Consider the following 23,803-nt stretch of genomic DNA (forward strand, 5'->3'; position numbering starts at 1 on the left):
CCATAATTTATGGGATCCATGCTCCATATATTTGAAAAGCCAAACACAGTCGATAAAAGCCAAAAGGCAAAGCACTCTAGCAGCGTTTCTGCACCATGATTTTTTCAACAAAGGTTTAGTTATTCTTTAAGGGGTTAAAAAATATTATGATTTCCCTTTTAGAGACTTGCATCTAACTAATATTCAGTGTTTCACCTGCATCTCTTATTCTGAAAATAACTTGTAATGACCAAAGGTTGGGAACCTCTGTTGTAGGAAATTTGTAAGGTCCTTCCAGAGGGGATTATTTGGCCGTTGAATGGTATGCACGGCTGCATGGTATAAGTTGTAAAGAAATGCAGTTGGACCCACTTGGAACTTGCAACAAGGATATATGCTAACACTTAAAGTGACAACAGCTTACTGTCCGTGATTTATGGTGTAGCCGACTTCTCTAGGTATTGACACTCTGGCTGGAGTCTCGTTAAGGTAGCAGTGGTAAGGCTGGCACACAGTATTGCACACAGTCGCCTAAGCACTTGTACTTGCCGGCAGTCTGCTGCTTGATCATGGTCATAGACCTGTCTTCTCTATTGGCGTGCTATCTGGAAGAAGGGGGAGGTTCATTCTGTCTACCCTGGTTCCAACTTCTATTCCTCTATAAGCTGCTCGAGATTGTTCACTTGCTGACTGGTTCTGTCTGTTGTCTAGGTGGTCTGGCTGCTGTCATTTACACAGATACTCTACAAACCATCATCATGCTGGTGGGATCATTTATACTCATGGGCTTTGGTAAGTCAAAAATCACCTTATTTCACATGTAAAACTACTTGTTATGCTAATGTTTTGTCTTTTTTTTTCATCAGCCTAATTAGATTGGCCTTGACGGCAGGTCAAACAGCAGGTTAAACCTTCTAAAATCTCTTTTAGCTTTCAATAAAGTTGGCGGATATGAAGCATTTATGGAAAAATATAAGATGGCTATTCCTACCGAAGTAGATGATAATGGCACTTTGATTGATCCAAAATGCTATACTCCACGAGAGGATGCATTCCACATTTTCCGAGATCCCATAACCGGAGATATGCCATGGCCTGGCCTCATCTTTGGTCTCACCATCCTGGCTCTTTGGTACTGGTGCACTGATCAGGTAACATAGAGCCTAGATTGAATTATTATACAACAATACAGATAATAGAAGATTTTATTTTATTTGCTTTCTGGTGCTAGGTAATTGTTCAACGATGTCTCTCTGCCAAGAACATGTCCCATGTGAAGGCTGGCTGTATCCTGTGTGGATATCTTAAATTGCTGCCCATGTTTCTGATGGTGTTTCCTGGAATGATCAGCCGCATTTTGTACACAAGTAATTAGCCAAGAGCTTTGCAAAATAAATTCTACTGTTATTGTCAAACTGTCAGTCATTTCTGATGTCTTTGGTTTCTTTTTTTGTAGATGAAGTTGCTTGTGTGGTACCTTCTAAATGTAAATACTATTGCGACACAGAAGTTGGTTGTACTAATATCGCTTATCCAAAAATGGTGATTGATTTGATGCCAGATGGTAAGGTGCCCTCAAGACTTGACTGTTAATACAGAAAATATATAGCACTTGTTAGGCTACTTTCACACTGGCATTTTGGTTTCCGTTTGTGAGATCGGTTCAGGTCTCTCACAAGCGGTCCAAAACGGATCAGTTTTGCCCTTAATGCATTCTGAATGGATCAATTTGCCTCCGAACAGTCTCCATTCCGCTTTGGAGGCGGACACCAAAACGCGTTTTGGTGTCTGTCTGACGAAACTGAGCCAAACGCCTGGCACACAATGTAAGTCAATTTCACTGACACAATATGGCCCAATAGAAAACGGATCCGTACCCCATTGTCTTTCAATGGTGTTCAAGACAGATCCGTTTTGGCTATGTTAAAGATAATACAAACGGATCCGTTCTGAACGAATGCATGCAGTTGCATTATCTAAATGGATGCATTTGTGCAGATCCATGACGGATCCACACCAAACGCGAGTGTGAAAGTGGTTTTATATGTAATACACGGGAAGGTCCCGGAAGGGGGATATATCTCTCCCAGGTTCCTCAACTGGCTGAGGTGGGTGAAATCCAGAATGACGCTTGCTTCAGTAAATATAATTGCTGGAGCTATTTTCTTTATTCATTCAGGGCTGGACTTTACTTGGATTGGGATGGTAGGTTTTGGCAGTGGGACCTCCCAATCCCCCCCCTCCTAGTCCGGGGCAGGTTTTTCCTAGCAGAAAGGGATCCCCAGGTGAGGCCTGCTCTAATCAGGCTTAGATAAAGCACCTCCCAGGGTGTCAGTCTTGGAAGAGAGAGAGAAGACTTTTGAACAGAGTGCTGCTGAGGCTCTGTGAGTGTGGTCTCAGCCGGGCTAGGCTGAGGCGCCACGAGGCTGGGAGACAGCCTGGAATTTGGGGGACTCGTATTTGCTAAAGCCTGGAGGCTGCTGGACTATTGGGCTGAGAAAGCCACACCTGAAACAGTGTGTGAACTGTGATGTAGGGTTGTTGCGATACCAAAATTTTGGTTTGATTTCGATACCATAAAAAAGTATTGCGATACTCTTCCATTCGATACCCTGCGATAAAAAATAAAAACACCAAAAAAGCCACGTGCGTTCCGCATTTAAAAAAAATTGTGAAGCGCGCAGTTTTATTTTTTCTGTTCCGGCGTTCACCGCATAGGAGATTTTTTTTATATTTTAATAGTTTGGACTTTTCGGACGTGGCAATATGTCATATGTTAATTTTTTTATTGTTTATATATTTTATATGTAAAATGGGGAAAGGGGGTGATTTATACTTAATATTTTAGTTTTTTTTGTTTTTTACTTTTTATTTAATAACCATTTCCCACCTTAGGGGCTAGAACCTTGGATCTTTTTATCCCTTGTCCTATTCACCCTAATAGAGCTCTATCGATCAGAAGCTTCCACTGCCACCAATGAAGAGAAGGGGAGGGGACACTGTGGACACTGCCACCAATGATTTTAACACTAGGGGGGGTTGAGGGAGGGGCTCACTGCGCCACCAATGTTTTTAATACTGGGAGGGACACTGCACCACCAATGATTTTAATACTGGGGGGGGGGCGGGCACACTGTGTCACCAATGATAATTAACCTTTAATACAGGAGGTGGGTGCCGGCAGCAGATCAGCAGCAGTTAACCCTTCAGGTACCGCACCTGGGGGGTTAACTGCCACTACCGCTGATCGCAGCTCCCTGTCAGAGGCAGGGAGCCGGCTATGTGATTCTGCTGACGGCACCTGCCTCCTGTATTAAAGGTTAACTATCATTGGTGGCTCATTGCGCCTCCCCCTCCTCCGCCCCTCCATCTTCTTATTGGCACCAGCGGCACAGGGGGGAGGGAGAGTGACTCCTTCTCCCCTGTGCTGCTGAGGGAACATGAGCGTGCTGACAGCAGCGCGCTCCATGTTCTCTGATGCTAGGCCGCGCAGTAGGGCAGCCTAGTATCGATAAATGTCAAATTCCAGTATCGTATCGATACCGGGACAAAAGTATCGATATTCCGATACCCGCAACAACCCTACTGTGATGTATAGGTGAGTCGGAGAGACATGTCATATTTGTTTAGTTAGTGCCTAGACGGGCAGGTGTTTCTTTTGCTTTGTTTGTGCTGGTGTGTTGGTGTGCTGGTGTGCCAAATAAATGCACTGTTTGGACCTTAAATCTGGTGTCCGTGAAGAAGTCTGTGAGTACGACCACCTGAGAGAGAGCGATTCCTGACACTTTTTATATTAGAATAATGCCAGGCCTTACACTGTATAAAAGCGGAGTTCAATTCACTAGGCTTTCAACCATATTGTCTGCTTTTTCTTTATATTACTTGGTAACTGTCCCTTGAAGACAGTAACTTACTGATATGTACCATTGCTTTATGGATTCATTCTCACTAAACTTTCATTGATCCCAGGACTTCGAGGTTTGATGTTGTCAGTGATGTTGGCGTCTCTTATGAGTTCTTTAACATCCATCTTTAATAGTGCTAGTACGCTATTTACTATGGACATATACACCAAGATCCGTAAGAGGGCATCAGAGAAGGAGCTGATGATAGTAGGCAGGTAAGCATCAATGCTATAATGGATCGCCTATCTGTTCTCTAATGTCTAGGATGCCTTACCTTGGATGACTGAGTAGCAGTGTAGCTTATTCTTGTTTGTTTAGCCATTTTATTACTCTAAAAGCTTTCTGAGTAGCCATTAAATGCTTGACTGACTCTCCAGCAGTTATCATCTGTTGAGTTGTTTGTGAGGGTTGTGAAGTGCCCTACTTGTTATCCATTAACCATTGTTAATGAATTGATATTTGATAACAATATTACTTTCTAATATGTTATAATGCACTTGTCACAGGCAGTCTTATGTGAGAACCCGCTCCTATTTCATACAATATATACTGTTCCAGTAGGCCATTCTACATTCATCGGCCAATTTGCTAATACTGGTGTGGAATGGCTAAATATATGAAGCCAAATCTTCAAAAGTATTTACCATCAAAGTATTTAGTTTACTGAGGCAAAGTTATTACTGTTCTACATGTCAACCACCTGACAATGCTAAAAACCATACAAATACAGTCAAACTTGCATGGTACACCAGATAGCTACAACAGGACGCACAACATTAGTTTGGGTCTGTATGTGACTTGGAAATGCAGGGCTCCATAATACCTTATCTTCGGGACTTCCGAACACTTTTCTCATAGAATGGATTTAACATTTACGTCATTCAAGACAAACAACTCAAAACAGGAAAAATTAAACATGAGACATAGTGGTTTACTACAAAAAAATCTGATAAAAAAACTGTACTTAGTACTATAATTACATATGCAGGGCTGGATTTAGCTGTAAGCACAACCGTAGACATCTAGCAAAAGGTACTAGATGCTCTGCTTTATTTTTGTAATACAGCCTGCTCTTGAAAAAACAACCAAGTCCTTCTTTCTAAGGCTATCCGGAAAGTACCCCATGTAATTGGCAGAGGAAACTCAAGTGCCAGATAATATCTTTCACATGATCAGGGAGGTATTTGTGTGCAATATTTAAAACTGACTCCTATAGGTGAGGTGCTGCAATTCTGCATATAGAAACTTCTATTTCTGGTGAGTGGATAACACCTATAAAGTGTGGCCTACCTGTTATCAACTTTGTGCTGCCCAAACTAACGGCAGAATAAAGTAGTGACAGGTGAGTTGATTTCGCGGTCTGTCATTTATAAGTTAAAAGTAAGTGGTTGCCGAGAACCAACATCACAATCATTGCAGACTGGGCCTGGAGAAGAGTCCCGGCCACCTGAGAAGAGTCATGGTTATTTATGAATTTTTACTTTCCCTGCCCACCTGCTGATGATTGACAGGCTTCTACCGAGTTTTCTCCCTAGAAGAGAACTGCCCATCATCAGCAGATGGGTGAGAGTGCAGGAGATTAGGAATAACCAGGACTCTTCTCAAAGATTTGACTCTTTTCAAGGCCTGGTCTCCAGTGATTATGATGCTGGTTCTCGGCAACCACTTACTTTTAGCTCATGAGTGACACATCGCTGACACCAGCATTTCTGTCACTACTTTATGCTGCCCTCAGTGAGGTCAGCATAAAGTTGATGACAGGTTCCCTTTAAGTAACACCAAACAGAAAAACACTGCATGCAGCCCTATCAGGCTATGGAGGGTGGAGCTGTGCACTGAAGTGCACAACACATTAATCAGTTGCGACCGTTTCCAGCAAAATACAACTGGCTAGAAACAACTGATATATATGTGCCCAGCCACAGATGAACTTGGATCCAGTATTCATTAGACGAGACTAATGATTTTGTCCTCTATGATCTCTTGTAGGGTCTTCATGCTGTTCCTGATTGGAGTGAGCATTGCCTGGGTTCCTATTCTGCAGTCTGCACAAAGTGGACAACTGTTTGATTATATTCAGTCAATCACTAGTTACTTAGGACCACCCATCGCCTCTGTCTTCTTTTTGGCTATCTTCGTGAAGAGAGTTAATGAGCCGGTCAGTAAAAATTACCAATCTGTTGCCAAACTGTACCTTTGGCCGACAGCATTACAAATATAGATGTGTATAGAGAATATATATACTGCGTATATATAACAGCCAAACATACCATATGACCAATGTCTTTTCAAAATTCCCCATTACAAGAGATGAAAAGTTCACCTGATTTCTCTTGGTTATTGGTCATTTGTATGAATACATTACGTTATAGGCACTGTTATCATTGTCTACCTAGGGTTAATTTTTGGTACTGATGACACAGATCCAACTGTCATCATCCTATTGCCTCCAAATGAAGCAAAATAGAGTTCATAGTGTTTTGGGACAACGGTAGATTTTATAGGCACATAAACTTGCACAGTAAAAAAATGATATATTTTTATTATTATCACTATTATACCGTAATTTATTATTATTTTTACTAACCTTTAAAGTAGATGTCCGGGCTTTTTCAGGACGAGAGAAGGGAGACGGCATGTGCACACTGCGTGCGCCATCTCCTCATACAGCTGATCGGCAGGGGTGCCTGTTGTCGGACCCACACCAATCTGATATTGATGACCTATTCTGAGGATAGGTCATCAATATGAAAAAGCCTGGACAACCTCTATAATGTTAGAAACGTAGCACAACCCGCCGGCAATCTACAATCTAATCTAATGAGAAAATCGAAATTGTCTATTGATGTCTCCTGTCAGGAAAAAACAAGAATTGGACTGGCTGGATTTCTTAGCGGCCCTTTACAAAGGCCGAGAATCTGCCAGATAATCGCTAATGAGCGGTCATAGGAGCGCTTATTAGCGATTATCTGGTAGTGTAAAGGTGCTGCCGATTTACCTGATGAAAGAGCAAAACACTCATTCTTTGGATAATTGAATCATTTGTGTAGGCACCTAAATCGTTGTTTGCGGACAGCAGAACGTGCTGTCTAAACATGCTCTGCTGTTGGCAAACAACAAGTCTGTATGGGCACGAGCGATGGCACTAGCAATCACTGCTCCCCATACTGGGGAACGGTTCCTTCCTGACAATCGCCAGCTGAATTTTTCTGTCTAAAGGGACCTTGAACGCGCTGTAAAACGCCCTACGCCCCAAGAAGTACAGAGCTCTGTTTTTCATTGTACGCCTCTGTGGCCAATAGCAAGAACGCGCGTACGACGCGCGTTTCCAAAATACAAAAACGCCCCCAAAATACGCCTCAAAACCACCTGATAAAAATGCCTGTAAACAGTGCTTATCGAATACGCTCAGGTGTGAACCCAGCGTAGAGATAGTTTAATCTGAGACAACCTATTCAATTTAGAGCCACAAATCAGGCAAACAGTGGAGTTTGCTAGATGGCCGGGGAAGGGGGGGGGGGGGGGGGAGAGACAATTAACCAGGCCTTTTCTCTGCGCTGATATGGCCGTCCATTGTAATATATGGACGTCTCTTGTCTGCCAGATTGGATCTGGCTCATGGAGGGTTAAGTGAGGTAATAGGGTAATAGAGTCAATCTCATTATCCTTACACAGGTTAAAGAGGGTGCATCATATTTATCCTTTATTTTTCCGGATTTTAGGTGTATGACTAGTCTAATGCATTTTCTCATAGATGTAAAAAAGTGACCAATGTAAAGAAACACAAATAAATATGACTATCTAATCTGATATGGCATGTAGAGATTACCAGAGCGATACCTGAAGTGGTTAGGGATTGGACTGGGATTTCTAAACTAAACTGCCAGGGCCCCTGCACATATGAATTTGCTATGGTGATTTTTGTCACTATGAAAGGTAATATAAACCACTTACAGTTTTTTATATACTGTACCTTTTTTTTATTTAATTTATTACTGCCTTTTTTCTGGTGTTTTTTTCTTATAGAGAAGTATACGACATAAAAAAAATGTGCCTAGAATCATCATTTTGTAAAAAAAAAACAAAAAAAACACCAGAGACACAGAAATTCCACCAAATTTAAATAAAAATAATTAGCTAGCCAAAAAAAAAAAACACTTGTGTTTTATATTTCCTATACAATTTTTCTGCTAACATCTGGCGCTGGCGTTTTTACCACAAAAACTGCACCAAAAGTGCAAAAACACTAAAGATGGAAGGGTGCAGAACATCACCCCTATTTACAAGCGAAAAATCCATTCTGCACATCTTACTGCACAACATGTGCATGGATTTCTGTAAGCCCATTTAGCTGAATGGGCAGTTGCAGAAATATCTGGAACAAATCTGCCGCATGTCGGTTCACCCTTAATGATTACCATTTTCATGTCTTTTTTTTAGGGAGCCTTCTGGGGATTAATAATTGGACTATTAATTGGTCTGTCACGGATGATCGCTGAATTTGCTTATGGCACTGGAAGTTGTGTGAAGCCCAGCAACTGCCCAAAAATCATTTGCGGTGTGCATTATCTATATTTTGCAATGATCCTCTTTACAGCAACCACTATCATTGTATTGGCTGTGTCCTTCATGACTAAGCCCATCCCTGACATACATGTGAGTAAAAAAAAAGTATTGTTGATTTTTAATGATTACTGACATCCGTTTTATTGTGTACATGGTAAATAAAACAAAACCATCACAGTTTACAAGTAAAACCTATATAAAAATATGCTTCTAAATATTACCATTTACTTATCTAGTAAAAAATTGCATTAAAACAAATGCAGTTTCATTCTTATACCGTATGTGCAGATATCGTCAATTTCCAAATGGTGACTTAAAAGGGACCTGTGTACACAGCAAGCCTCCTGTATAAAATCCCAACATAAATGTCTAATGGAGGACTGTAATGATAAAATATATATATATATATATATATATATATATATATATATATTTAAGGACGTGTATATGTGTGTGTGTATGTATGTATGTATGTTCAGCGATCACTCAAAAACGCAACCATCGATTTCAACGAAACTTAGTATACACATCCCTTGCTACCTGGAAATAAATCTTGTGGGGGTCATACACCCCTACACCGCAGCTGCATGGAGTTTGTATGCTCCAACGGATTTTGCTACACACATATTGCTCTGTAACTCAAAAACTCATCGATCAATTTCTACTAAACTTGGTACACATATCATTTACTATCTGGGAAAGAATACTGTGGAGGTAACATGCCAATACACAATGAGTTTGTCAGTCCCAACGTCTGTCTGTCTGTTCTTTATGCGCGACCAAATGACTGAACCGATCTTCACCAAATTTAGAACACAGGTACATCAGGTGTCCGGGAAGGTTTAACACCAGGTCTCAGCTCTCTAGGATGTACCATTCCAGAGATATTTCTAAAAAAATAGCCAATAGAAGCCTGCAAGTCTTTCTCTTCATACCCCAACTGCCATACACAAGGTCACATGTCCCTTATCAGCCAATAGAAGCTTGCAGGCGCTTAGTCTCTACATACACACAGTTTTACTTCAGGTTTCAATAAAAACCCCGCCATTTTTCTTCACTGCTGTAGGTCAGCTTTAGGCTAGGGCTACACGACGACATGTGCCACGCGACAATAGATCGCACGACACATAGGGCACAACTACACTGCTACATGTGTCGTGCAACATTGATGTTGCACCAATTTCACGCAACAATTTTTATAATGATAGTCTATGGTGTTGCACTAAGACATGTGACATGCTGCAACTGAAACGCGACAGTCGCAGAAAAATCTTTTGCGACACCATAGCCTATCATTATAAAAATTGTTAAGACAAAATTTTGCGCAACAGATGTCATAGTGTTGCCCTAGCAATAAAGGAGCAGGGTGCTGTGGAGGTCACTGTTAAAGGGGCGGGCACTGTGGAGGTCACTGTTAAGGAGGCGGGGTACTTTGAGGTCACTGTTAATGGAGCGGGGTACTGTGGAGGTCACTGTTAAGGGGGCGGACCCCTGAGGAGGTCACTGTCAAGGGAGTGTGGTACTGTGAAACTCAATGTTAAAGGGGCGGGCTGCTGTGAAGGTCAAAGTTAAAGGGCTGGGGGACTGTGGAGTTCACTGTTAAAGGGGCAGGGTGCTGTAGAGGTCACTGTTATGGAGGACACACAAACATTAGATGAAATGAATGAAATATGCCCATGCGCAGGCGGATCCTTCTGCTACCAAGTTTAGTAGAAATTTATAAGATTCGTTTTTGAGTTACAGAGCAATATGTGTGTAGCAAAAACAGTTGGAGCATACAAACTCCATGCAGCTGCGGTGTAGGGACGTATGACCCCCACAAGATTTCTTCCCAGATAGCAAGGGATGTGTATACCAAGTTTCGTTGAAATCGATGGTTGCGTTTTTGAGTGATCGCGGAACATACATACACACACACATATACAAACCGGATTCCAAAAAAGTTGGGACACTAAACAAATTGTGAATAAAAACTGAATGCAATGATGTGGAGATGGCAAATGTCAATATTTTATTTGTAATAGAACGTAGATGACAGATCAAACATTTAATCCGAGTAAATGTATCATTTTAAAGGAAAAATACATTGATTAAAATTTTCACGGTGTCAACAAATCCCCAAAAAGTTGGGACAAGTAGCAATAAGAGGCTGGAAAAAGTAAATTTGAGCATAACGAAGAGCAGGAAGACCAATTAACAGTAATTAGGTCAATTTGCAACATGATTGGGTATAAAAAGAGCTTCTCAGAGTGGCAGTGTCTCTCAGAAGCCAAGATGGGTAGAGGATCACCAATTCCCACAATGTTGCGCAGAAAGATAGTGGAGCAATATCAGAAAGGTGTTACCCAGCGAAAAATTGCAAAGACTTTGCATCTATCATCATCAACTGTGCATAACATCATCCGAAGATTCAGAGAATCTGGAACAATCTCTGTGCGTAAGGGTCAAGGCCGTAAAACCATACTGGATGCCCATGATCTCCGGGCCCTTAAACAACACTGCACCACAAACAGGAATGCTACTGTAAAGGAAATCACAGAATGGGCTCAGGAATACTTCCAGAAACCATTGTCAGTGAACACAATCCACCGTGCCATCCGCCGTTGCCAGCTGAAACTCTACAGTGCAAAGAAGAAGCCATTTCTAAGCAAGATCCACAAGCTCATGCGTTTTCACTGGGCCAGGGATCATTTAAAATGGAGTGTGGCAAAATGGAAGACTGTTCTGTGGTCAGACGAGTCACGATTCAAAGTTCTTTTTGGAAATCTGGGACGCCATGTCATCCGGACAAAAGAGGACAAGGACAACCCAAGTTGTTATCAACGCTAAGTTCAGAAGCCTGCATCTCTGATGGTATGGGGTTGCATGAGTGCGTGTGGCATGGGCAGCTTGCATGTCTGGAAAGGCACCATCAATGCAAAAAAATATATTCAGGTTCTAGAACAACATATGCTCCCATCCAGACGTCATCTCTTTCAGGGAAGACCCTGCATTTTTCAACAAGATAATGCCAGACCACACTCTGCATCAATCACAACATCATGGCTGCGTAGGAGAAGGATCCGGGTACTGAAATGGCCAGTCTGCAGTCCAGATCTTTCACCTATAGAGAACATTTGGCGCACCATAAAGAGGAAGGTGCAACAAAGAAGGCCCAAGACGATTGAACAGTTAGAGGCCTGTATTAGACAAGAATGGGAGAGCATTCCTATTTCTAAACTTGAGAAACTGGTCTCCTCGGTCCCCAGACGTCTGTTGAGTGTTGTAAGAAGAAGGGGAGATGCCACACAGTGGTGAAAATGGCCTTGTCCCAACTTTTTGGGGATTTGTTGACACCATGAAATTCTGATTCAACATATTTTTCCCTTAAAATGGTACATTTTCTCAGTTTAAACTTTTGTTCCGTGATTTATGTTCTATTCTGAATAAAATATTAGAAGTTGGCACCTCCACATCATTGCATTCAGTTTTTATTCACGATTTGTATAGTGTCCCAACTTTTTGGGAATCCGGTTTGTATATATGTCCTTCTTTATATCTATATCCGGGTCCACATTTTTGTTCCCGAAAAAAATAGAACATATCCTATTCTTGTCCGCAATTGCAGACAAGAATAGGCATATTCTATTAGTGCCGGCAATGTGTGGTCCACAAAATGCGGAACACACATTGCCGTGTCCGTGTTTTGCGGATCCTGTTACGGACGTGTGAATGGACCCTAACACTGCCAGCCAGGTACATAATGATCTGATGCTCTCGACATTGCTTATGCAGATGGCAGCAGGTGCCCTCTTGAATCCAAGTCCTCAGGACGGTGATACAGTTCGCAGTATTTTGTACTGCACTAAAGTTTTGCTGGGCCTGCTTAATTCTGTTGTCCCTACCTACTTGTATTTCCCCACCTTCACTTCAGGTGTGAAAAATATGCAAAAGAAACTTTCCTAGCACAGTAAATACTAACACATTTTTGAAGTCTTTTGTATGTTCTGTACACTTATGTGCTCGGTATTGAATGGATAATATTTATATTTGCAGCTTCACCGCCTGTGTTGGTCCTTGAGAAATAGCAAAGAGGATAGAGAAGACTTGGATGCTAATGATTGGGTTAATGAAGAGGTTGATGAAGATGACTTTGAGGAAGGTTAGACATAGCGCTAAATAATATCTACCTTAAAAAAATAATCTTTTTATGTGATTTTTTTTCTCTACTTTTTTATTTCAACATTTAAAAAAAAATTATGTAGTTTCATTAGGCTATGTTTATTTGACAATACTTCTTGCTGTATACTATAAATCCATACATATAAATTCACAGAAGTACGAATGGCAATGTGGATCACACTGGAAACAAATGGGGCACAAGTTTTCCATGATTTTTTACAAGGATTTCGATGTGGAATCCATGCTAAATGTTAAACTACTACAATATACTATCTAGTTACAAAACTAGAAACTGCGCAAGTGTTATAAACTGCATGATAGAAATAGCATTTTTTATGGGCAGAACTAGCATTAAGTAGAAAATTAAATACAAATAATGTTTGTTTTTAGGTTAAAAATTCTGTTATGATTTATGAGATTTGGGGTTATGTACAGAGAAATAGAGCTTCAAATTGTGAAATTAATCAGTATGTGATTTTAGAGTTAAAAACAATAGAGAATTTTGGTAAGGTAAATTTACGGTACATGAAAAGCCTTATGTGCATGAAAATAATGCACTACAAATAACACAATATCAACCAATGACATACAAATCTCTGTACAAAGCATGTAACATGATTGTCTACTTTGAACTGTTTCTCTTCAACACTTGTTCTTATATTTGATGCAGTCAAAAAACAGAATTTCTTTAAGAAAGCCTACAACTGGTTCTGCGGTTTCGACACCACGAAAGCACCAAAACTTAGCGAAGAAGAGAAGGCGGCCTTGGAATCCAAGATGACAGACACCTCAGAAAAGCCCCTCTGGAGGAATGTGGTCAATATCAACGCCATCATCCTGCTGGCTGTGGCTGTTTTCTGCCATGGGTACTTTGCTTAGATGTGATGCGTTATTAACAGACATTGTTGATGCCATCCAATTCCACCTCAGATCAAAGATTAGATGGTTAATTCTGTGACATGCTTTATTCATGTGAGAGCACTTGTAAAAAGAAAGGAAAATTGGACATTCAATTGATTAACCTGTAGAAACTACCCTGTGGCTAACAGACCAATAAACATTATAACATCACGCATCAGGGCAAAGAAGGAAAGGTCCTAGAAATGAGCTGGTAATGAACCATAAGGATTGCATTGACCTGCAATGCATGGGTAATGCAGAATGACTGCAATAGTTTGTGCTATAAATATTGTCGGCAGGTGGAAAGAATGGATACCATTATGCCCTCTACTTTCTAGGTAGAAGATTTATTGTATTTTAATAAATAATACAACTATTTCAAGAAAGAATTTTAGATCCTTGTTTTGTTTTGAAAAGTAACCAATTTCATCAACCTTTTATGATTCTCATCGGCATAGAGGTAAATCGGGTGCATTACTTGTAGGTCTTGCCAAGGATATGCCTCGTAAATTTATGGGCCGATGATCTGGAAGACAACAGTTGTAGCAATGTTTGTTCATCCGATCATTGGCCCAATCTGATCAAACACGAGCTGATCAGATCTTTTATGCAAGCATAAAAGTTCTCACTGGTCGGCAGCAAAACTCCCAGCGTAAAGCGGGGATGTACTGCCATCATAATGTGAAGTGTATGGGGGAAGAAGGGGGAGGCCTGAATAAATGTAATAATGATTGTTCACCCCATACAGATTCGATTGGCCGATCAACTTGTTTTTCGGCTCGACATCAGGCCATGTAAAAGGACCTTACAGTATGTACTAGGGCTGCACGATATGGGAATTTTGTGCGATTGCGATTAGGGCCCTAAAAATTGCGATAACGGTATGCGATGCGATATTTTAAAGGAATTGTGCTAAAGGTCTATTTGCTTGGATTTTCCCATATGAGCCGCTGACGCGGCTGGGTATGACATAGTTATGGGGATCTGTGGATGACGCTGAGTTGTGGGGGATCTGTGGATGACGCTGTGTTGTGGGGGATCTGTGGAGGGTGCTGTTATATGGGGGATCTGTGGAGGACGCTGTTATATGGGGGATCTGTGGAGGGCGCTGTTATATGGGGGATCTGTGGAGGGTGCTGTTATATGGGGGATCTGTGGAGGACACTGTTATGGGGGACCTGTGGATGGCACTGTTATATGGGGGATGTGTGGAGGACGCTGTTATATGGGGGATGTGTGGAGGACGCTGTTATATGAGGGATCTGTGGAGGGCGCTGTTATACGGGGGATCTGTGGAGGACACTGTTATATGGGGGATCTGTGGAGGGCGCTGTTGAGGGGGAACTGTGGATGGCGCTGTTATATGGGGGATCTGTGGAGGGCGCTGTTATATGGGGATCTGTGGAGGGCGCTGTTATATGGGGGATCTGTGGAGGGCGCTGTTATATGGGGGATCTGTGGAGGGCGCTGTTATATGGGGGATCTGTGGAGGACACTGTTATGGGGGACCTGTGGATGGCACTGTTATATGGGGGATGTGTGGAGGACGCTGTTATATGGGGGATCTGTGGAGGGCGCTGTTATATGGGGGATCTTTGGAGGGCGCTGTTATATGGGGGATCTGGAGAGGGCGCTGTTATATGGGGGATCTGTGGAGGACGCTGTTATATGGGGGATCTGTGGAGGGCGCTGTTATATGGGGGATCTGTGGAGGACACTGTTATGGGGGACCTGTGGATGGCACTGTTATATGGGGGATGTGTGGAGGACGCTGTTATATGGGGGATGTGTGGAGGACGCTGTTATATGGGGGATCTGTGGAGGGCGCTGTTATATGGGGGATCTGTGGAGGACGCTGTTATATGGGGGATCTGTGGAGGGCGCTGTTGAGGGGGAACTGTGGATGGCGCTGTTATATGGGGGATCTGTGGAGGGCGCTGTTATATGGGGGATCTGTGGAGGGCGCTGTTATATGGGGGATCTGTGGAGGGCGCTGTTATATGGGGGATCTGTGGAGGGCGCTGTTATATGGGGGATCTGTGGAGGGCGCTGTTATATGGGGGACCTGTGGATGGCACTGTTATAGGGGATGTGTGGAGGACACATAGGGCCATGAGGGGGGCCAGCTTAAGACATATAGCATCTTATGCTGGTCCCCCTCATGTGTCCTAAACTGGGCACATAACTGCCTTTTGCATGTAAAGTGTTTTACTAGTGTGTGTGTGTGGGTGAAACAATCTCTCTCCTAACAGGTCCGGCCTCTGTACTCACTATGAATGCACTGCAGCGAGCGGCAGCGAGGTGGCCGGCCGGCGCGTGACTGACGTCACTTAGTAACGCTCCTGCTTCCTGAAGTGGGAGGAGCGTTACTAAGTGACGTCAGTCACGCGCCGGCCGGCCACCTCGCTGCCGCTCGCTGCAGTGCATTGCATTCATAGTGAGTACAGAGGCCGGACCTGTTAGGAGAGAGATTGTTTCACCCACACACACACAAGTAAAACACTTTACATGCAAAAGGCAGTTATGTGCGCGGGGCCCCTTTATATATAATCGCAGCATTTTCGGGTCGGCCAAATCGCCATATCGCATTTGGCGATTATCGTGATTCGATTATTTTTTCGATTTAACGTGCAGCCCTAGTATGTACCTTTAGATATAGCCAGCTGCTATTGTTCAGACCAAGCCCAAGAGCTACACACACATTAGACCTCATATATGAAACAACGCAGACGGTTTGACAATTTCTACCAGTTTTTTTATTTTCAGATAACCAAATCACAATCATGAATATTTTGGTTTAGGTCCACAACGTCATAGTTATGATAGTAAATCAAACCTCAGTGGAAAGATCATCACATTCCTCCTCAGCATATACAGTACATCTGATTTCTATCTTTATAAATCAGCTTTTTTGCAAACTCTAGTTTCTATGTTTTTTTTGTTGCTATATTGTAACTGCTTGAATTGACAGTGCTGATTTTCTCTGGTGTCCCCAAGAGCACGCTCACTGCTGTTTTCTCTGGTGGTTCAGTTGTGGGCATCCAAATTACCACCCTGCACATCATCATTATTGTGCAGCTCTCTCTGTAATGGTAATTGCAATGGTAATTCCCCCATTGCTTCTAGAGGCTCATTTGCATAGCCAGTTTCATAGGCAGTCTGTAGTGTACAGGTTGATGGTAATTTAAAGGGGGTTTTCCAGAGTTTTACACTGATGACCTATCCCCTGGATGCCATTAGTATCTGATCAGTGGAGGTCTGACACCTGGGACCCCCTCCAATCAGCTGTTTGAGAAGCTATCCAGAAGATAGGTCATCAGTATAAAACTCACGAAAAACCTCTAAAGCCCCCCAAAACATAAACCCTATGATAATAATAAACACCTGTTTATGAGGCAGCTAATAAGGGTGAAAAATCACCTTGTAGAAACCTGATAAGAAGGAGGTAGAATACAACAAAATGTACGAAGATATAATCATGTAACAAAATTAGAATAATAAATTGTGTAATTGAACCAAGAAAACGTAACATAATTTCCTTACCTGTCTTTTGTTATTTCCACTTGATTTGCCTGATATCACAATTGCAGACTAAGGAAAATAAATTTAAAAAGCAGTGCTTAGTTGCTCTCTTAGGCTACAGCCATGTCTTCTCCCCTCCCTCTCCCACTTTGATTCTAGTGCATGGGAGCAGGAAGCTTAGGAGAAGGAGGCTGGGTTTATTCTGGATAATTTTTGTCTACACAGTGAGCATGGCCATTCTGTTGGAAGAGATCTTCTAGTTACTAATTCCTTGCTTCACTGCACAATTGTGTGCCTTTCAGTAGCTTTGGGAGCTGGGTAGCATGTGACGGTATGCTGGAGATCAAACTACATCTACAGGATATACTCACAGTTGTCCTGATGCTATATTTATGGATATAGTGTATACAGAATGTATGTACCAAGTGTGACCTCCATGACATCTCTGCAGAGGTTGTCGCCTAGCTGAAGTCCAGATTTGCCTAGTTATGTAGTGATAAGTCCCTTCATATACTGTAGCTAGACCAACTTACCGTTCATGGTCCTGGAAAAGCTGGGTGACAAGAGAGTAGAGCTGCATTGGTGTCAACAGATTATGTTGCCCTGGTACCATATGATAGATTCATGTAATGTATCAGGGCAGCATTGTGTGTATTTTATAAAACCAATTTATCCCACAGAGATTGTCACCCAGCTTTCCCAGACTGCAGATTGGCAGATCAGGTTATTTATAAATTAGAAAATCCCCGGTATTGTAGAATACCTACTGGATTTGCTAGCCTGGAACCTGCAAAAGCTGAGTAAGAAGCCCAGTGACAAATCCTTCATTCTGTAGCACAGCTAGACAGATTTGTCATTCAGTGTCCCGGGAAAGCTGGTTATCACATTATGTGCAGCTGTAATAAGGACTGCTAAATACTATGCCTACCTGAAGATCAGCTACTCGAGAAGGCAGTGGCGCTTACAGTAGCGTAGCGGCCTTCTCAGCTTTTCCTAGGCCAAGTGACGACACGTTCATTGGTCATATGGCCTAGGCGCAGCTCGGCCCCATAGAAGTGAATGGGGCTGAGCGCAATACCAAGCTAAACAATGTACAGCACTCTGCTTGGTAAGCGTCGGTGCCCTCTCAAACACCTGATCGGTGGGCGTCCTGGGTGTCAAATCCCTACCGATCAGATACTGATGGCCTGAGGATCAGTTCTAAAGTCTTAGAAAACCCCTTTAACTGACTTCAGAAAATCTCCCAAAGCAGAAAGAGGTAAAGACAAACTTTCCTTAGCGGATTATGCTCCCCCCCCCCACCCCCTGTCCAAGCAGAAAGAGGTAAAGACAAACTTTCCTTAGCGGATTATGCTCCCCCCCCCCCCCACCCCCTGTCCAAGCAGAAAGAGGTAAAGACAAACTTTCCTTAGCGGATTATGCTCCCCCCCCCACCCCACCCCCTGTCCAAGCAGAAAGAGGAAAAGACAAACTTTCCTTAGCGGATTATGCTCCCCCCCCCCCCCCACCCCCTGTCCAAGCAGAAAGAGGTAAAGACAAACTTTCCTTAGCGGATTATGCTCCCCCCACTCCCTTGTTTTTCAGGTTTTAATTATGGAATTATGGAAATAACAAATCTACATGTTTTTTGTTATGTTTTAATACTTAAAAAAAGTAAAATGCCCTTTATTTTTTAAAGATTTCTTTGTGTCTCCATATTCTGAAACCCATAACTTTTGCAGGGTAACCTACAGTTTTTATTGATTTTGGGATACATGGGACTTTTTGATAATTTTTTATAATTTTTTATTTATTTTTTGGGAGGCAAGGTGACCAAAAACAAAAATTCTACTTTATTTTTTTATTTTTTTACGGCATTAACTGGGGGGATTTAATAAAGGAATTTTTTTCTGAACATGTGATGTTTGGATTGCTTTTACTATTCTCTGTGAAACTCTTGTATTACAGTGCACAGTCATTCTGTCAGGCATCCCAAGTGCGCCCCCCCCCCCCCCATCTACCCCACCAGACATTTAGATGTTATTTATTCCTGCAGCTCTAATGCCCTGATGATCACTGATCAGTAGATGACTAAAGTCAACCCCCCCCCAGCCATTTAGATATGTATGTTTGTTATTAATCATCATCCAGCTAGCGTTATAACTATAACGTATTATTATTATTACGAAGTGCGTAATGCATTCGGGGATACTAGATCTCCTTATAAAGAGCGCATAATCGTCATGAGGAGTTTTTTTTTTAAACTCGCTTTATTGAAAAGTAACGAGCAAGAAATACAATAAAGCATTCACATTTAAGTACAATGAGTTACGCATCATTATTCATAGGAGCATTACAGTAGTAAAGGGTTGTCCTCTTCAGGACCTTGAAAGTCAAGACGTATCACTAGTACATTTTTGCAGTAAACATTCAGTCAAAAGAAAATAATGTCATATGTTTAGTTCTCTACCGTGAACCTCTATCCGCATTACCATAGCAGGTTAATGACCATAATGAAAAATAAAAGTGAAATAAAGTTAGGCTATGGAGTGCAGATGAGCTGTCGTGGTAGTCAGAGGAGAATCACACCAGGATCCCCATATCTTTTGGTGTTTCTGAGGGCATCCTCTACGGGAATACATAATCTTCTCAAAGGGAATTATGTTGTTAACAAGGGTCTTCCATTGACTGACTGTAGGGGGCCTGTCCGCCATCCACCTAAGAGCAATAGCTTTCCTGGCTAAGAAAAGGACCTCCCTAATAAAGGTGAGTGTGTAGCGCGGTCTTGAGTCCTCTTCTATTATTCCCAAGACGCATATCTTTGGGCAAGCTTCCAAAGTATCTGGGATCAGGGAAGAAATAAGCTCCACTACCCCCTTCCAAAATGATTGGATGTAGCTACAATCCCACACCAGGTGCCAAAAATCGGCGCCCAACTGAGCACATCTATGGCATCCGGTGTGTGATCTTCTCCCCATTTTATATAGCCTAGTAGGGGTGAGATAACATCTATGCAAAATAAATACTTGTATCAATCTGTTAGTAAGAGATGGGGACACAGTTACCGGGGCTTCAAGGGCCTCGCTCCATTCCCCATCCATCAATGTGGGTATATTCCCTCTCCATTTACATTCCGCACCCAATGGAGAAGCTGAGATTTTAAGGTTAAAGGGATTCTGTCACCTCCCCTAACCCAAAAAACGATTTTAAAGCAGCCATGAAGCACAGCTTACCTTGATTAGGCTGTGCTCTTTTATCTTGTAATCCGTCCAGCAGTTTCTGCAAAAAACGACTTTTATTGATATGTAAATGTGTCCTGAATGTGCCCAGAGGGGCGTTTTGTTCCTCTTAGAGAGCCCAGTACCGCCCCTCTTACAGTGCCCAGCCCGCCTTCCTTGCACTGTCTAACCGCCCCCAGCCTGCCACAGCCTCTCCTCCCCCTCCCTCACGCCGAACGAACTCTCGCACAGGCGCAGTACCCACTGAGGGCTGCGCCAGTGCGATCTGCAGGAGACTGAGGGCAGGAGCTTCATCCTCGTCACTGGGCATGCGCTGAGCCCAGTGACTTCCGATGCTCGCTCTTCCCTGCTGACTGAGGGAAGAGCGAGCATCGGACGTCACTGGGCTCGGCGCATGCCCAGTGACGAGGATGAAGCTCCTGCCCTCAGTCTCCTGCTGATCGCACAGGCGCAGCCCTCAGTGGGTACTGCGCCTGTGCGAGAGTTCGTTCGGCGTGAGGGAGGGGGAGGAGAGGCTGTGGCAGGCTGGGGGCGGTTAGACAGTGCAAGGAAGGCGGGCTGGGCACATTAAGAGGGGCGGTACTGGGCTCTCTAAGAGGAACAAAACGCCCCTCTGGGCACCTTCAGGACACATTTGCATATCAATAAAGCTCGTTTTTTGCAGAAACTGCTGGACGGATTACAAGATAAAAGAGCACTAAGCCTAATCAAGGTAAGCTGTGCTTCATGGCTGCTTTAAAATCGTTTTTTGGGTTAGGGGAGGTGACAGAATCCCTTTAAGTAAATGCGTATATAAGGCGGATATCAGTCCCCTCGGTCCTTGTGTTCTGAAGACCCCAATGAATGGATATAGAGATACCTGTTTCTTAAGATCTCGGATCTGGGCCTGAAGGGCATGTCTCATCTGTAGGTACCTGAAGAAATGTGGCCTTAAGACTCCCGCTTTGGTTTGTAACTGAGTGAAGGAAAACAGAATACCATTCTCATAAAGATCTTTCAAACAGCAAATACCGTACCCTCTCCATATCCTCTCTCCTTCACAATGTAACAAATGTGGAAATAATGGATTGTTCCATAGTGGCATATCATCTGGTAGATCACTGTATTGCTGCATCTTTGCAGCCCTCCACACCTGATGCGCCAGCTTGTGAATCGGTAGAAGTGAACCTGATAGAGATGTCAGGCCCTCTAAAACCGGCCATAGAGTGGAGAGGTGCAAATACTCCTGCAAGTAATATTCTGAGCTAGGAAGCACATCCCGGGTCACCCATGGCACCAAGTATCGCAGCTGCCCGGCAAGGAAATACAAAAACAGATCCGGTAATGCCGCACCGCCCTCATCCCAACTCCTCTGTAGGGACCTCACAGCCAATTTTCGTCTATTCTTACCCCAAATAAATGCCGCCATGAGGGAATGAAGTTTATCAAAGAATTTAAGTGGTATGGGTACGCATGCATGCTCCAGTAAATACAACGCCTTGGGCTGGAGTACCATTTTGATTAGATTTATGCGTCCCATGATGGACAACGGTAAGGTATTCCAAGACTTGAAATTTATCTACAAAGTGTGTCACCAGGGGACTCGTATTCAGATCGTGTGAGGTGGCTGGATCCTTAGTGATATTCACTCCTAAGTACTTGAATTGGTCAACGACCATCAAATTCTGATATACTGGTGGCCACTCTGAGGCCCATAGCGGCATGATGGCCGATTTCGTCCAGTTTATGCATAGACCAGAGAAGACCCCAAACTGTTCAATCAATGTGATTGCTCTGGGCAAAGTAACCTCAACTGAGTCCATGTACAAAATGAGGTCATCAGCATATAGACCTAGTCTGTCTTCCCTATTCCCCATAGCTATGCCTTTAAAAATGCCATCTTGCCTGATTCGTAATGCTAAATGCTCAATAGCTATCGCAAATAAAAGGGGCGACAAGGGGCACCCCTGCCTCGTTCCTCTGTATAGTTTAAAAGTAGATGACAGAGATCCATTGATCATAATATTTGCGGACGGGGATTCATAGATGATATTGACCCACCTGATAAACACGGGACCAAAACCAAAACATCTAAGGACATGTTTCAAATAAGGCCATTCTACAGAGTTAAACGCTTTGGCCGTGTCCAGCGCGGCCAATGCCCACAATCTCCGGTCCGCCCATATCAGCTGAGCAATAACCTGCGCCCTACGTATGTTGCTAGAGGTAGATCTACCAGGGATAAAGCCAGATTGATTTTCATGTATAATGGAAGATATTACTCTGTTCAATCTGTTTGCTAATAATTTAGTGAGGATTTTGTAATCTAGATTTAATAACGATATAGGACGGTATGACCCACACTCTGTAGGATCCTTATCAGGCTTTAACAAGACTACAATAGAGGCCTGGTACAACGATTCTGGGAGACCGTCAGTATCCAAGGACGCCTTATACATGCGCAAAAGCTGCGGCGCCAGAATGTCCTTATATTTAGAATACACCTCCAATGGAATCCCGTCCGGTCCGGGGGTTTTGCCCAAATTAAGTCCCGAGATCGCCTCCTCTACCTCCTCCAGGGTGACTTCCCCGTCCAGCAAATCTCTATCTAATTCAGACAATTGTGGGTGGGAAACCTCCTGAAGGTAGTCCTCTAGTGCCTGAATGGTATACTGAGCCCGAGAGCAATACAGGTCCTGGTAGAAATCTTTGAACCGGTCCAGAATACCCGCAGGCTCAGACACCGCCTCCCCGTCCCTATCCCTAATGCGTAGTATCGGCGGAGACATTGTATTCCTCCTCACTACCTGTGCCAACACTTTGCCCACTCTGCTGCCCTGCTCAAAGGTCTGTTGCTGCATGAAGAGCATTTTGCGGTCACTTTTTTCCTGCAAATGATTCATGTACTGTCTACCCTTCAGCATCCAGTCCCTTCTGTTCACCTCAGTGGGGTCTGAGACATATACGGATTCCGCATTCCTGCACTGCATGCCCAAGTCCTCCTCCTTTTGGCGAGTGAATTTCTTAATGTAAGAGATGGAAGACTTAAGGCATCCACGCAGGAAGGCTTTCAAAGTCTCCCACAGCAAAGCTGGACGAGTGTCAACTGAGTTAACAGCAAGAAATGAATGCAGCTGGTCAGGTACCCTATCATTTAGGGACATTAACGATAGCCAAAACGGGTGTATACGTTGTTTGGGTACGAGGACAGCGGAGTAGGGATCAGTGATAGAGGCCGTTATAGGTGCATGGTCAGATGGACCCTGGGACCCGTAATGTATCTCTCGAGTAGCCATGAAGGTGCCAGGGGTGCCCAGGAGGTAGTCAATCCTAGATAATGCTCCTCTAGAGGGAGTGAAGCAAGAAAATTCAATTCTGTCAGGGTACCTTTCCCGCCATATGTCTATCCACCCAAGTTCCTCCAGCAGGCGTGCCAGGGCAGTTTTACCCGAAGTCCGTCTATAGGAGTCACTGGACGGGTTGCGAAACCTGTCCTTCAAATCGTCTAGGATCAAGTTGAGATCCCCCATGCCTAATATCCCGGCTGACGGGAATTGTGCTGCAAATCCTGCC

The 23,803-nt window shown here is 43.2% G+C and overlaps 1 protein-coding gene across 1 annotated transcript in view; it reads left to right on the forward strand.

Moving 5' to 3' along the window:
• The window catches only part of SLC5A1 (solute carrier family 5 member 1), a 65,112-nt gene extending 51,198 nt beyond the window's left edge, over window positions 1-13,914 (forward strand). Inside the window, exons 7-15 of the mRNA XM_044289541.1 lie at window positions 691-771; window positions 910-1,130; window positions 1,211-1,346; window positions 1,436-1,543; window positions 3,949-4,099; window positions 5,874-6,042; window positions 8,325-8,540; window positions 12,486-12,591; window positions 13,282-13,914. Of these exons, the coding sequence (XP_044145476.1) occupies window positions 691-771; window positions 910-1,130; window positions 1,211-1,346; window positions 1,436-1,543; window positions 3,949-4,099; window positions 5,874-6,042; window positions 8,325-8,540; window positions 12,486-12,591; window positions 13,282-13,490 (1,397 nt within the window). The 3' untranslated portion in view covers window positions 13,491-13,914. The remainder of the gene's footprint in view (window positions 1-690; window positions 772-909; window positions 1,131-1,210; window positions 1,347-1,435; window positions 1,544-3,948; window positions 4,100-5,873; window positions 6,043-8,324; window positions 8,541-12,485; window positions 12,592-13,281) is intronic.
• Window positions 13,915-23,803: the final 9,889 nt, after the last annotated feature.

Source organism: Bufo gargarizans, chromosome 1, assembly GCF_014858855.1.
Source record: "Bufo gargarizans isolate SCDJY-AF-19 chromosome 1, ASM1485885v1, whole genome shotgun sequence".
Lineage (NCBI taxonomy): Eukaryota > Metazoa > Chordata > Amphibia > Anura > Bufonidae > Bufo > Bufo gargarizans.